General features: G+C 35.9%; 1 protein-coding gene across 1 annotated transcript; it reads left to right on the top strand.

The window, feature by feature from the left end:
* The first annotated feature begins 428 nt into the window (after nucleotides 1–428).
* LOC131148687 (clathrin light chain 2-like) lies at nucleotides 429–16,597 on the top strand. Its single transcript, XM_058098571.1, has 3 exons — nucleotides 429–1,140; nucleotides 15,608–15,761; nucleotides 15,908–16,597. The coding sequence occupies exons 1-3, from the start codon at nucleotides 680–682 to the stop codon at nucleotides 16,331–16,333; spliced, it is 1,041 nt and encodes a 346-aa protein (XP_057954554.1). The 5' UTR covers nucleotides 429–679; the 3' UTR covers nucleotides 16,334–16,597.
* The last annotated feature ends 281 nt before the right edge of the window (nucleotides 16,598–16,878 follow it).

Raw genomic sequence — 16,878 nt, 5'->3', positions numbered from 1 at the left:
TGAAGAAGCGAAGAGAATTAACAGAGACAATGAAACAAGTTTGTTTTTAATTTTAGAAACAGAATTAAAAAGGTTGACACTTTTTGCTTTTAATTAATATTTTATTTATATGTTTTCATTTCTATTTTTGATTTTTTAAAATTTTGGATAATGATACTAGAGACACTAAAAAGAATAATATTATTGAAGAAGTGAGGCTGTTGTCCCATTATGGATCTGGACCCTATGCTATCATCTCGGCCCAACTACTCCGGACAATGCTAATCAACTCCCCAAGCATTGGACCATCTTGATAGGCCCATAATGATCGGTGTTGTTGAGGTCAGTAATCTTGAAACGACGTAGTTTTTGTAGGAAGTTAATGAAACGATACCGTTCTGTTGTCCTATAATCTGATTTATTAATGGCACGTTTGAATCATGATACCCGAAAGACGCTCTTTGTTTTCCAGACAGATACCTAACAATATAAATATGGAACGCTCGTTTTTCTAAGCTTGTTTCCATCCCAACACACCACAAAGAGAGAGAAAATCTCACTCCGAAAGACAAATCTAGGAAGAGAGAGAAAATAGCCTAATACATATCTAGAGAGACAGCTGAGAGCCCCAGAAGATATATCTAGAGAGTAGATACAGAGAGAGAGAGAGAGAGAGAGAGAGAGAGAGAGAGCTTCAGAAATGGCTTCGTTCGACACATTCAGCAATGACGGAGACGACGTCAGGCCGACCACTCGTCCCTTCGACGACGACGGCTACATCGGCTACGATCCCCGCCTCCCTTCCCAGCGTTACGATCCTTCTTCCTTCTCCACCTTTGACCCGGTCGACGTCGACCCCGATACTGACCTCCCTCCTGCCGCCGCCGCCGCCGTTGCCGACGACGAGGGCGTGGCTGTCGAGCATGTGCCTCTCGACGGCGGTCACTCGCATTCCCCGGACGCTTATGGCTTTGCCTCTTCCCCAAACCCTGAGTACTCTTCCTCGCCGTTCGAGGCGACCTTGCCGGAGTCGAACGGCCATGGGAAACCGTACGACATTGGTGAGGATACGGATGGAATTTTCACGACCGACGGGCCGATGCTGCCGCCCCCGGGCGAGATGCAGCCGGAGGAAGGGGTTGCGCTCCGCGAGTGGCGTCGGTGAGTGGTTGAATTCTTAGATTTAGTGAATCTTCGCGGTTTGAATATACATTTGCCATGATATATTCAACTATTTCAAATTTGAGTTTTTTGGGATAAATTGCGTTTTGACTTTGATTGGATGCTGCTTAGGCATGCGGTTTGCTTATTGATCTGACGAGATCTTGCTTCACGATTGGGGAGACATGCTTTAATATTTGTAGATTTTGTCGTTGAAACTGTTTTTTGGAGCTAATTTTTCTAAAGTCATGTCTACTTTTTGCGAAGTTTGCTTAGCTAGGAAGTCAACAGCAGATGAAATTTTGGTAACCAAGCGATTGTTTAATGGATGCTTGTTTGGAAATATTTCATGGTCTGTGGACACGACATATTTGACATGCTCCAACCTGCAGGCTGTTGGGCTTTCTGACTTCACAAAATTTAGTTATGCTACTGTTTGATAGGAAAACACGCCATTAGGATGTATAAGATTTTTCCCCCTTTCTCTGTGTATGTGCCTGTGAGATGCTTGCTGAGTTTTGGTTATTGATAGGTTAGCTAACTGAATCAGCCTTTGCTCCTTGAACTGTTAAGAGGCTGACACTGCATTTGCTTACTGTGGTTGTCTTAACATTGTAAAACCATTAGAATGAGCTGTATAATATCCTGCATAACATTTACCATTAGCGAAGAAACCACATCATCTACATGGGTTGGTTCCATGTGACACAAGTCTCTAGTTGAGTAGAGGGATTGGTGAAAATAGTAGTTGGCCCTTCCCTGGATGCTTTTTCATGAGTTTTTTTCTCCCTCTTCCATGCCCATAGTTTTGATGTTAAACCTTGGAGGCAGATTGATGTATGACTACAGAAATGGACACAGTAAGAGAGAATTAAGGGAGAGAAACAGAGAGTAGGGAGGAATATGAAGAAGAAAGGAGGAGGGGGTAGGCAGAAGAAACAGCGGTAAGGATGACGCAGAAGCGCAGCATGGATGCTGCCCCGAGGGATGTAAGGGCAGACATTGAGGAGAGTAGAGGAGAAGAAAGCAGAAGGGGGGAGGAAGAAGACGGTTGGAGAGAGGGGTGGGGGGGGAGAGGTCTGAGAAAAATAGAGAGGGAGAGAAAGAGTGGGAAACTAATTGTGAAGTGTGAACTCAAATGTGGTAACTGTCTAGCACAATGCACAAAGTATTTATGCACCCAGTATTACAACTAAAACAGGTAATTACAAAATAACCTTAAAACACATAAAATACAAAAATAACCTAAAATTTAATTAACTTTTAAAATAACTTAAATTTTCCAAACCAAATAATAATCTTAATTTCTAAAGCTATAACTACAACATAAGTAGCAATAGAAGTTTTCCATTGATGGTCCTATATCAAACTCTCCTTGTTAGAGAGAGCATGGCACGACAAGAGTAGGAAACATGTACCATGAGCCATTGTAATTTCTTTTTGCCCATTTTTCAACGGGCATGCAAATATCATTGACAAATTACTGACATTCTCCTTAAAATTCCCAATCCCAACAAAGTTGATAAGTGGACAATTATCACACTTTGGAAGATGATTCAAGCCTTGAGGCCTGTATGTCACAAACTTACTGATTCAATAATTTCATCCTCTGAAAAGTTCTTGCTTTGATTTGAATTGAATTCCTATTTTAAACAATGAATTTTGTTGCCTGTTCTTGGACTCTTCTATGACTTGAAGAATGCTTTGTCCCATTGCATTGGCGTGCTCTTCAAGGATGACATGATGTGATCTACCATTCACACAATACATGGAGCTTTTGTTTCCATATTGATAATCCATGCCAACCTATGTTCAGGTTGACTTGCAATTTCCTCCTCCATATAATTAAATGTGTAGTTCATAGTCACAATACTTTCTGTTTTGTCTTTAATAGGCTGTTTTAAGATAGGAAACTCATGTTGTCCAAAATAAGATCTCATCTCTTGAGATGGAATTTCTCATCAGAAGATTCTGGGAAAATTCTTATATTAGCAGACTTTTCATTCTAAACCAAAGGTTTGACTTTCACAGTTTTTACCTTGTTGTCTCTAGTAGTATTTTATTCCATCCCACCACTCAACCTCATAGCTCACAAGCTTAGAAGATGCAAATCTTGCTCTTCTTCTCATATCCCATTGTATTCAAAATAAAATCAAGACACAGCCAATCAATGAATTCTCTATTGTGGAAATTATCATTGGAACAGGGAATATCCTGAAGATAAGACATGGAAGCTCATGTTACGTTTTCCAAAATTTCATATCTTGCCAAGTATTAAAAATATTGGGGTATTTGTAATTTCTTCAAATGTCTACTAGATACTCAGATTTCAGAATTAAACCTGAGTGCTGATATCACTGAATTCTTTTTCCAAATAAATATGTGTTTGTGCTTGCGCATGTATCTAACAAATATTTGGATTTATCATTATCAAAATCTCATAAAGGGGAAAGCCGATAAATTGCAGTAAGTCTTAAAATATCACATCTGATCTAAACTTGAACTTTGATTGACTTAATTCATCCTCCGAAGCACTGAAATTTGCATTGATAGTCCAGGATCCTTGTGTTGTAGGTCAAAACTCCACACATGCAAGTAAAAATATCACAAATACTAACAGATCATGGCTAGAATCAATTTCTTGTAGTTCTGGAGGCTGCAAAAGGCATTGGAAGTTTCACATGCGCCTCACCGGCGTGTGGGATGCATGAGCTGCAGTGAATGTCCTCCAGCAGTGGCCTTTCGCCTGCTGGTGTATTGAGGGGTGGTGACCATGGTGAGTAAATTGGTGGCAGTGGTGATGTGTCAAGAAAACTTGAGTAAAAGTAGTATTTTGAAGCTAAGTTAGCTGGAAGAGATTCATATGGTGCGTAGATCCACACGCCTTGTCAGATTCTGGTGAGAGACTTTTGGAAGTGCCGATGGTGATGGAGAGGGGGCAAAATAATGTCTGGAAGTAGTGCTTGAAATCAAGGGGCGCAAATGTAATTTTGGAGAACTGCAGATTGATGGCCGGTGCTTCGAATTTCTAACTTGATTGCTTTGTGTTGATTGTTCAGGATTCTTTGTTTTGAAACAATGTTGGCTGCAATGGAAGAGAATTGCAGCAGTTTTGATCTTCAAGAGTGATTGTAGGAGATAGAACTAGAACAGTTATGGTGGATTTGTTACAAAGGAAGAATGTGGGTGATTGGATTTGCTCTGATACCAAATTGATGTAGGACACGAAATAACCCTAAATAAACCAAACTTTTAAAATAACAAAAAATTTCCAACTAAAATAATAATCTTACTTTCTATAGCTATAGTTACAATATAAGCACATCTATAATTCAGTGGTGGTCTTCCATGACAGATCCTACAATTTTTCTGGGTACCTTTATCGTCTTAATTTTTTTTCCTTTATTTACCTTGCTTGTAATTTTGATAGCAGGGAGTAGTTCCTCACTTAGCTCTTGCTGCAAATGCATGCTTATTTCTTGAGAAAATAAGCTGCCATCTGCACCCCAACTCCCCTCTTATTTTTTTCCTTTAATTTTTTTTTTTCCAGATCCAGATCCAGTTCCCCCTTTCAGGCTTCTCTATTTCTCATGAAACTATGTTCATAACTGAATTTGATTTATGATAAGTTCATATTGATTTGTAGCATTGGGTTAAGTAATGGAGTAATCTGAACATGGCCAGAGGCTGGCGGTTTTCTTTCATTAACTTGTCCCACTGGGACCTTTACTAAACTTCACGAAGGTTTCTTTCTGCAATATATTGTTGTTTATCTCCTCATTTTTATCTTTCCATAGGTTATCTTTTTATTTTTTTATTTATTTTTTATTTTTTTACATGAGATGTGTGGGTGACAATATGGGGGTGGACAGGATGGGAAGCGAAGGTATTGTAGGTCCCATGGTGATGGATGTAGTGGAAATGCCTGAATTATAAATTTTGTGATGCCAACATTTATGATGGAGGCATCATTGGTACAATGTGAGAGAATCCTGTGAAAACATGATTGCCTTCCATTGCCAGTGAAAATGATTGCATTTGGTGGTAATGGGAAGGTATAGGTTGGCTCATTGCTAGCCTTTCAAATCCCATGTGAAGAGTGGAGCTTAAATTTAATCTTTTTATGAGTCACAGGGGGCTCTAATCAATTTATTGACTGCTTCATGATTGGAATTAGATTTGAACTATTGAACGAGTTGATCACATTAAATGTGTTATAAAAGTGTGAGTTTATTGCTATGAATTAAGAATAAAATATTTCACACCACATGTTTGCGCAATTACTAGGATCAATTACAATAGCACATAGTTCATAGTTATTTTTGACAAATCATTTGAGTTTGAACATTTTGATTCTCCTCCCATCTTCACTTTCTTCAGCCTCTAGTGAGAAGATAGTATCTTTTCTGTATCTTTTCTTTCTCCATGTATACTTCCATCTTCATGTACCTACTTAGGACTTAAGGCTCACCAATCAGCATGAATCACTTGGATTTCATAATCATCTTCCTTTTCTTTAATTGTCATAGCTTGATTAGGACGTTGTGCAGCGCAATGGCCAATGCCGCATTTAAAATGATGAATTGTTGGATAAATGTTAGAAGTTGATTTAGTGTGTGTTTTTTTTAGTGGCTTGAAATGCTTTTGGAGATTGCAAGTAGTATTTTAGCAGTTCAAGTGTTTGGTAATCTTTAGTGGTTAGCAAATGCTAAGATGTACTTTTTCTAAGTGTTTGGTAATGGTCTAGCTTTTGTGTTTTGCAGTTGCCAAAAGCTAATAAAATATTTAAACTCACGTGTTGGCAACAACAACAACAAAATTAAGCTTTTAGTTTCACTAGGTGAGGTTCGCTATATGAATCATTTTCCGTCAATTTATGCGATCATGGACCATTTCTTTTGACAAATTCAGGGCTATTAAATCCTTACTCACTATCTCATTATAAGTTATTTTAGGTATACTCATACCCTTTCTATTGTACCCCACTGTAACTAACTCATTCTTCCTCACTGGCGTACTATGTGGCCTACGTTGTAAGTGCCCAAACCATCTAAGTAGTCCCTCCCTTATCTTATCATCTATGGGAGCTACACCTAATCTACTGCAAATATATTCATTCTTTAATTAATCTTTCAGTACCACTCATCCGTCTAAGCATTCTCATTTTGACAACTTTTACTTTTTAGATATTCTATTTCTTTGTTGCCCAACATTTTGATCCATATAACATAGCTGGTCTTATAGTTTTCTTATAAAACTTACCTTTTAATTTTAAGGGTATTCTATGATCACGAAACTTGAAGCACTTTTTCATTTTACCCAACCTGACTCTATGCATTACATCATCTTTAATTTCTCCTTTAGCTTGCATAATAGATCAAAGGTATCGAAATCTACAAGTGTTATTTATTTCTTCATCATCAAGTTTAACTTTGTCTTCAATATTCCTCCTACCATTACTGAAATTACATTTCATATATTTTGTCTTATTTCTACTTATCCTAAAGCTTCTAGATTCCAAATTTTCTCTCCATAATTCTAACTTAGTCCCTCCTCCCCCCCCCTAGCTTCATCAAGTAATACAATATCATCTACAAATAACTTACAACATGGAACCTCATTTTGAATGCTTTTAGTCAGTTGGTCCATCACTAAAGTAAAAAGATAAGGGCTCAAAGAAGATCCTTGATGTAGACCTATGGTGATTGAAAATTCTCTAGTTTCTTCATCCATAGTTCTCATACTAGTCATTACTCCATCATACATATCCTTAATGACTTTAGTATACCTAATACATACACTTTTTTTTTTTTCCTGAAAACCACCATAGAACTTTCCTTGTTACACTATATGTTTTCTCTAAGTTAATAAATACCATATGCAATCCCCTCTTCTTTTCCCTAAATTTTTCCATTAATCTTCTTAAAAATAAACAACTTCTGTGGTAGATCTCCCAAGCATTAAACCAAGTTGATTTTCTGAGACCTTTGTGTCTAGCCGTAATCTTTATTCAATTATCCTTTCCCACAATTTCATCGTATGACTCATAAGTTTAATTCCACGATAATTATTACAATATTGAATATCTTCTTTATTTTTGTATATAGGTATTAAAGTGCTTTTCCTCCATTCATCTGACATTTTCTTAATTTTTATAATTGTGTTAAATAAATTAGTTAACCATATAATTCTGTTATCACCTAAAAATTTCCAAACTTCATTTGGGATGTTATTTGGTCCTATAGCTTTTCTATTATTCATATTTTTTAGTGCAAACTTAACTTCATTAACTCTAATTTTGCGAATAAATCTCATATTTTTAGTCTTTTTCTCATTTGCCAATTTTAAGTTTAAGCTTTCTATTTGGTTTTCATTAAACAACTTACTAAAGTTACTTCACCATCTATCTTTTATGTCTTCGTCCTTGACCAAGACAATATCATCCTTACTGTTTATACATTTTACATTTCCTAAGTCCTTACTCTTCCTTTCTCTAGCTTTAACAAGTTGAAATATATCTCTTTCCCCTTCTTTTGTATCTAATCTATCATACAAACTATTAAATGATCTATTAAATGATCTATGTTTAGCTTCACGAACAATATTTTTTGCATCTTTTCTCACCTCTTTATATTTTTCAAAGTTGTCCATGTTTTTACATTTTTGCCACGTTTTATTGCCAAATTATTTTTCTTTACAGTTTTTTTGACATCTTTATCTCATCATCAACTTTCTTTGCTATTCAAGAATTTTCCCATTGATTTACTTAAAATCTCTTTTGCTATCTTTTTAATAGAGCTAGCTAATCTACTCCACGAAGTATTTGTATCTATCCCATCCTCTATAGTCCAATCCTCATCTTTGATCATTTTTTTTTTAAAATTTATTATATTTTCTTCTTTTAGGTTCCACTACCTAGTTCTCTTACATTGGTTTATTTTATCTTTTTTCTTCCATTTTTTAATACATATATTTAACACTAAGACTCTATGTCATGTGGTTAGGCTTTCATTTGGAATAACTTTATGATGTTTGCATGATAAACAATCTTCTCTCCTAGTTAAAAAAAAATTTATTTGACTTCTATTTTGTCCACTTTTAAAGGTATTTAAGTGTTCTCTCTTCTTAAGGCAAGTATTCATTGTAATAAAATCATATGAAATAGCGAAGTCTAAGATCATCTCCCCAAGCTCATTTTTGTCTTCATATTCATATCCTCTATGTGTCCTCTCATAACTTTTATTATCCCTTCCAATGTGTCTATTCAGATCTCCTCCTATGAATATTTTCTTAGTCCTTGGTATGCCTTGTATAATACTATCCATATTTTTCCAAAATTGTCTCTTAAGATTTTCTGCAAAGCCTACTTGGAGATCATAAGCACTAATGATATTTATTATCGCTTGGCCTAATACCACCTTGATTTTTATAATTCTATCCTCTACTCTCTTTACATAAAAAATATTATCTTTTAAGTTTTCGTCTACAATAATTCCAACTCCATTCTCATGTTTTTCTTTTTTAGTGTACCAAAGTTTAAATCCTGATTTATCAATTTCTCTAGCTTTTTTCCCCACCCACTTAGTTTCTTGAAGGCAAATTATATTAATTTTTCTTCGAATCATTGTGTCCTCGATTTCCATGCTTTTACCTGCCCTAATCTAATCGTAGTTTCCTAAACTAGCTTCGTTATCTGCCCACATCCAGAACGATGTAGGAACCCTTGCATGTTTGACACCCTACCTGGGTGCCGGCACGGCGTGTCGCTTTGAGGCGACAATCTAGCCCATCCTCGCTCACTTTTCACTACATCTGCGTGGTACAAGTGTAACACGTCACTCGTAGGGGATTCTCAACAAATATTTGGTAAGAATTCATATCATAGTGATTTGACATATATTACTCTGATTGTTAGCTACCTAATGAAACCTTTTATCCGAGCTTGGGACCGGCTGTGTGTGATAAAATTAGGACTTAAGTGCATCACAGGCGGAGTTTAAACTCAATTGTTGGCAAAAGTTTCAAATTGTAGTTGTAGCTCTTTTCAATCACAGCCTCCAGCAATAGTAGCAACAGCCACCACCAACCCACTACTAGTACCAATTGCAAGAGCAATTATTAACTAGAATTGCAATACCAAATGAACTCTTATTACTTGAACCTTCCATGAGGTTGTGGCCAAACCATATTATTGGATCTTTCCACCTACCTTGAAATTGTGGTTAGGCATCCTATTCCCAAGGTATGGTACCTTTTTCATCTAGATCATGGCTTTAATAGTGGCAGTGGGTAGTGTAGCATAACGATAACAGGTGTAGCATGAAGCAGGTGTGAGTCGTGTGACAACAATGAATTTTTTTCAAGCATGCACGACTTTATAGATATTAGTATATTTGCATATTTTAAGCTCTTAACCCTTCTTAGAAAGAGTTTTAGTGTATTTTGGATCCTTTAGTTCAACTAAATTGTTTGGTAAGGGCAACTAATTTACATATCTTTTAAACCTCCATGGGCAAAAAAATTATGTGTGCTGTGTATTTCTACTTTTTCATTATTCTTACATGTGATAAATTAATTAATAGAACAAAATATATAAATACATTCCATTAACCTATTAGACACATAAGGCATACAAATAATACAAATATGCAATAAATTGAACAAGTTCAATTATTTTATTTGTTTAAGTAATAAAAATTAGCCAAATTTAGACCAGCAAGTTTTATTGTATAGCTATAATCTTTAAAATATTAACATTTGTTTTTTAAACATAAACACAACCAAAATTAAATCAAAATACATCCGACGAAACTCTAAAGTTGAACTAACGACGAATGGAAACGAGACCCTACCTATCAATCAGAAGAATACCTTTCAAATAACGTGGTAGAAGTTGTTGTTCTTTGTAAATTACATTATTTCCCATTTCTCCTTCTTTAGCAAGAAAATCAGCCGCACTATTGCCTTCCCTATATTGATGCATCACCATGACGTTCACTCCTTCTAGCTCCACCACGAGCTCCTCCCAAAATTTCCAAAGATACCATAAAGTATATCTACATTTCCGCAACCAATCAACTACAATTCGTGAGTCACTTTCAATAATCGCATTAAAATAATGCAAACGTTTGCATAAACGAATTCCTTCCTTGATTACTTTTAATTCCGCACTATTATTCGTATCATTGCCAAAATAACTTGAAAAAATCGCTTTACCATGCCATGACCATTCCGAATAATTCCTTCACCTCCTGAAGTACCCGGATTGCCCCTACAACTCTCATCACAATTAAGTTTTATCTACCCTACTGGAGGTTTAACCCACAAAATAATTTTTCCAGGCCTGTCGCAAACTCCCTGATGCTTAATTTGAAACTCTATCAAAATCTTAATGTTCGACTTCTTCATTTTTTGAAAAGAATTGGTACTTTCAGCAATAAAACTAACCCAGAATTGAACACTTCTTCACATCTGATCTGCACTTTGGTAAACTCCTTCCATTCTTGCTTTACATCTTCGATTCTAGAGGCATCACATAATCAAACACGGAATCAACCCGATTAAAATACCTTTAATAGACGACTTTTGAGTATAGTGGAACCAATTTGCTATTTTGTTTTTCCTAGGGAGGGATCGTTCGAAAGGAATCCCTAATGCCACACTAGCCCAACGCCAGACCTCTGAAGCCACCTCACCTAAAGAAAAAACATAATCAATGTTTTCCTAGCTTCTCTGAACACAGCAATCACAAGCTGAAGCCATCAATATTCCTTTGGCCTGATTTCTATCATCTGCAGCCAATCATCTAAACCAGACTCTCCATAAACACATTGAGATTCTTCTGGGCAATAAAAAATGCCAAAACCAATCATTCCACACAAAATTATCACTTCTGCTCCTCACTGCCTCTCAAGTCGTTTTTGTAGAAAAATTACCCTCAGGGGCAGACTTCCATACAAAAATATCTTGTTCACTTTTACTCACCAGCACTTGGTGCAAAATTTTCATTGTTTTATCGGCACCAACCAAATTCATAACTAAATCAGAGTTCCAATTATTATTCAGCCAGCAATCCTTAATACATAGTTTTTTTGTTCAAAATATTCTCATTGCTCACTGATAACGAGCTTGATGACAGTCTACTGTCGAACCAAAAAAAAGAGTTACCATCTCTCACCAAAATTTTAACATTATTCATAACTTCTGGAATGGTGGCCATTTTTGATTTCCAGAACCGAGAGTCATTTGATCTTCCCTTATGAATAAATGATCATTTCTGCAATATTTAGTCCTAAAAAAACTTGCCCACAGATTGTTAGAGGTGAGCAATCTGAAGGCAAATTTCATGAGAAGAGATTTCTGAACTTCCTTAAGTTCTCTCAGGCCCAGACCCCCTTTCGAGGTAGGTTTACAAATTTTTCCCTAAGAGCGCCAATGAATCTTCCTTTTATCTTTCACCTCTCATAAAAGATTAGAAAAAAGAGAGTTAATGCGAGAATATGTGACCTGCGAAACCTTAATAACAGACATCAAATGAATAGGCATGTTAGACAACACATGTCTTAATAAAATCAATCTTCCATCTTGCGAGAGCAACTTAAATTTCTACCCTGCAATTTTCTTTCTAATCTTCTCCACAAGAGGCTCCAATGTCCTGGAAGACAATTTTCCAGACACCAAAGGTGCACCCAAATATGTAACTGGAATTTACCTTCCATGAAACCCGTGATTCTTTTAAAATAGTAACATGCAATCATGAAATTGATCCATTAAATAAATAAAGGAACAACTTGAACATGGCAAGAATTAGGAAAGAGAAAAGATGGACGGTGTTCACTGTTATTTGGGGGATTTGGTTGTAACGGGATGCGCTTATTTTTACTGGAAACGGGTTGACTTTATCTTTGCTTTGGGGTATAACACAGTTATGGATTTTCTTTGGGCTTTTGCAGCCGGGTGCTTTAAGGGAACGTGGTTTTCAGATTTTTGGTGAGACTGGGGGTTTATCTTAATGTGTGCTTTTTAATTTAATTTGATTCTTTTTTAAGCTTTTATTTATTATAAGAGGTTTTTTTTTATTCCTTTTGTATATACATTCCTAATTCATCTAGATCATCTTTCGTTTTTTCTATAATTATTGTTATAAATGAAATAAAGAGAAAAAATAAGCAGTTTTATTATACTTGTTAGAAAAATCTTCCTCATGCCAATAAAATTATCTAGCTAGCCAGCCACACAATTCATTGGGAGCTAAAGTGGTTGATCACTTTCCTGCTTAGATGACTCAATTGGTCTCTTGCTTAGGGTTCAACTTTAGTTATTAGTTTATTCAAACTTCAAAGTATTTGTAGTGTTTTCTAACTGATTTGTAATAGAATGATAAAAAGAATATAGGAGGAAGGAGATGAAAGATTGGATAGAAGTCTTGTAATACCAATTGATGTGGAATGAAGGAGAAGAATAAGAATGAGAGAAGGGATTTGGGTGGGAGCACAACAATTCAGTTCATTACAAAGAACCACCCTAATCAACACTATTACAGCGAACCATTTATGAGAAATTTAAAACTGAAACCCTTACCAGTTAAATAAAAACATCTAAAACACACTACTAAATTAAAAGCGTTAACCCAGTTCTTTGAAATCAGCCTCTAAAGGTCAGAGCTATCTATCCAATTTTTGGCTTCCTGACCTATGCTGGTATCCTGATAGATCTTATGATTATTTATTGTTATTTAAATTAGTGTGCTAAAATTAAAATTTTAATTACTCTCTAAAAGATTAGAATGAGCTGAATGAAGTGGGTAAAACTGATAATAACTCGGCAGAGTTTTGGTTGGTTTTTTGCGTCTCAAAACGAGAACCAAACCCAAAAACTATGACCAATATAAGACCAGAAAGACTAAACTGAAACCTTTCGCTTTTGCTTTTAAGGGTTTAGTTCCTGTGATTGCATGAAGGTTGTAACTGCCACTGTAGTGATCCAGTGGATGTGGAGGTGTATATATTGTGGGGATGATCTGAAAATGGGAGTACAAATTGGGAATCAGATTTACAATTTCTGCATCTCATTGTCTCTCCATCCCTCTGTTCATAAGGAATCTCTTAGTCAAAAGAATATTGGACACAAGTGTTCATTTTACTTGTTCTACTGTGAAAGATTACTTGCTCAGTGAAAATAGTCTTAAAGCGGGAAACTATTTTAGTGGATGTTGTTTTCCAGATTCATGCTTAACATTTTTTTTTTCCAGTGTTATGTCAATTGTAAGGAACTGGAAACTAATTTCCAGTGTTCTGTTTAAAGAACAGAGACTGATCATGTTTTAGAAAATTTTGTATGAAAATAATAAAATATCATAAGGGATTGTTGTAGAACATTATATGTGAAAAATATTGTCAGGATTTGATTTTCCTTGAAATGAACTGTCATTAATTTGCTCTGGTTATCGAAATGTCATTATCAGATGTAACCATCTAATGAGAATTCATTTATTGCTATTCTGTTGTGTGAGTTTCTTCAGTTATCCATTCCAGATATTTCTGTCTTAAGCTATGTATTTTTCACTAGGATTTCTTTAAAAGTTGTGCAGGCAGTTCATTGTCATTTAATATATAAGTTGGACACAAGGAATTGAATTTTGATTTTTTTGGAATTTTTAGGTCATCAATTTAAGAAAATTTTGATGGAAATTTCAATTTGGATAGAAAATTTGATTTCAATCTGAATTTGGGAAATGATGGAAACATGTAGTAGGAGTTATGAATGAAACTTTTGGGAAGAGAAGTGCTTAAGAGTCACAGGCTCATGTGGTAGGAGGTGAGTGGATGAAACTGTGGGGCCCCATTTGCTTCCTCTGCTTGCTTCTTACCCACTTGGGTCTGTGATGGTCATAGGCCCATGACTCTTAGGCAGTACTGTTTTGGAAATGTTAAAATAGTATTGTTGCAAAATTTAGAACTATTAAAGGAAATGTATGGAAGAAAATTTTGTAGTGTGTGAGGTTTATAAAATGTGCATTGTTAATCATGCAAATAAGAAAAAAATATTCAGATCATTATAATGCCGATCACACATTTATTTAGTATAACTTGTTTAACATAACCTTTTTCCTATTTTTGGTGTAAAGATGCTAAACAACTTATATTTGAACTTAATATAAAATCGTGTCTTAGATATCATCTTAATCATATGATTCATTCAAAATGCTTTGGTCCATTTTGAAAATTTTCATGGGCCCAAATGTACATGTTTTCTATAAAAAAAAATGTTGCCTTTCTAAGACACATAAAGGCCAAATCCAGTCTGAAAAAGCTAAAACAAATGCCAAGATGGCTTTATAAGCTTGAATTTGAATAAAAAACAGATTGGGATGGGTCATTTATGCACCAATTTTGTTCGTAGAGTGAAAAAGGAGAAAAGAAGCCTTGTAAAAGGCCAGATTACATATCCATAGTTTTTTATTTTAAATTTAATGTTCTAAAATTTCCAAATTTTATCCAAAATTTTCCAGTTGTACTAATTTTGGCCAAAAGTTGCAAAAAAGAAATCGAAGTAGTTTCAGTTTTTCACAAAAATCTGAAATTTTTTGGTAATTTCACCAAAATTTAATACGACTTGAAGAGTCCTTTGTCTTACACACGCGCGCACACACACACACACGGACACACATATTCATCTTCATTTTATTGGTTTGTCTGGTTTTATGGAAAGCATTTGCTGTGGTTTCCAGCAATATGAAACTGACTCGGAACAATTTAGAGACTGGGTTTTACTACCCAAAATTATTGTGGATGGTTCTTTATGGGGAAGTAGAAAACCTAGTGAAATGGATTTGACACCTTTGTCTACAAGGACGCTGTTGGCTGATGCATGAAGTTTACATTTTACTCCTTTGGAGATTTAGGGACTCGATCAATCAATCCTTCTACCCCTTGTGGTCCATTTTTTATGTCTCTATCAGAAAATTTGAGACCTGCGTCCTTATTCATATTATCTGTCCTGAACTTTGCACTGTGGGGTCATTGCGCTTTTGTTTGTGTAGAATGCGTAACATATGTGTACTGAGAAGAAATCTACTGTTTGTTCAAATGTGAATTTTACTGCCTTTGTGAAAAATGTACATTTCACATGCCTTTTGTTGGTATATGTGTGTAGAATGTGTAACATAGTGTATGTATTATAGTTCTGAGAGGAAATCTACTGCATATATATGCTTGTTGATTATATACTTTTTCCTGGTATGCGTATCATTGTTCACTCTACAAAGAGACTTTAAAGGTTTGGATTTGTTGTTGAAGTGAGCAGTATGCTGATAAAATTGAGGGGGCAAAATAGAACCATGTTGGGCGTTACTAAAAGCCAATGAATTTTTCGTTTTGCAAGATCTCTTTTGGTCTAATAAAGGCAGAACGATGGCTTAATAGCTATTGATCATTATTTATATATTGTTATTTTCTTCTGGGTGCAGCCAAAATGCCATCTTGCTTGAAGAGAAGGAGAAAAGGGAGAAGGTACTGCGGAATCAGATCATCATTGAAGCTGATGAGTATAAGCAATCTTTTCACGAGAAAAGGAAGCTCAACTGTGAGACCAACAAGGCTAATAACAGAGAAAGGGAAAAGGTAAGTTAATGTGCAGAACATTTTCTCCTTGCACTCTCCCCATCTCCTTCTCTTGTTTTTTTCGACATGTGCAATGTGCGCACGCAGACACACATACGAACACTTCCTTTTCATGTGGATGCAAATAAAATTGTGCCTTGGGACAGGTTTACTTAGCCAACGCTGAGAAGTTCCATAAAGAAGCTGATAAACACTACTGGAAATCTATAGCGGAGCTTATTCCTCGCGAGGTACCTAATATTGAGAAAAGAAGAGGAAAGAAGGATGCTGAGAAGAAGCCTTCCATCATGGTCATTCAGGGTCCGAAACCTGGGAAACCTACTGACCTTTCGAGGATGCGGCATATTCTCTTGAAGCTAAAACAGAGTCCTCCGCCTCACATGTTGCCACCAAAGCCTGCACCTGCCAAAGATAGCAAGGATGCAAAGGATGCCAAAGGTGGTAAAGATTCCACAGCAGCAGCTACTGGAACTGCTGGTGATAAACCTGCTACATCTGGCAAGGATGTGGTAGGCAACACTGCTGGTGATGGTGCACAAGCTGCAGAAACTGAGCCAGTCTCCGCTGCCTGACATAACCGACCATATAATCTAACTAATTTCTTTTTTGCTTTCCTTTTTCTGATATAAAGTTATGTTTAATTGCAGTATTTTGAATATCCTGCACCATCCATTATGGAGAATAAGCATGACTACTTTTAAATGCTTCACCATTTGCAGGAGGGCAGTGGAGCAATTCTCGTTTTATCTAGCTAGGATTTTATGGCTTAGATGCTAAAATTACATTTTGTATTTGATGCTCTTGTTATTTTGTTGAGCACCGAATTTGTTTGTGGATGCGCTCGTCTAAAGTTTAGTTTTCTGGTAGAAAGCGTGTCAAAACATGGGCTCTCTTCTCCTCAGGGGGTGCAGGCAGGCATTTACAAATGGTGGTATTTTTTTCGATCATGCTTGTTGCAAAAGAGGCCCCAAATCAAAGTCTCTGGGGTAAACAATTCAGAGCTAATTTTTGCTTCGGCCAAAGACTGCATTTCGCACCTCGTCCTTTTTTAAAAGCTTGTCGGGTGTACTACTGTAAACTTGTCTTTCAACTTTCAATTTGATATTTTTACTAGTGA

This window comes from Malania oleifera, chromosome 2 (genome assembly GCF_029873635.1).
Source record: "Malania oleifera isolate guangnan ecotype guangnan chromosome 2, ASM2987363v1, whole genome shotgun sequence".
NCBI lineage: Eukaryota > Viridiplantae > Streptophyta > Magnoliopsida > Santalales > Ximeniaceae > Malania > Malania oleifera.
This window is presented reverse-complemented; position numbering and strand designations above follow the sequence as displayed.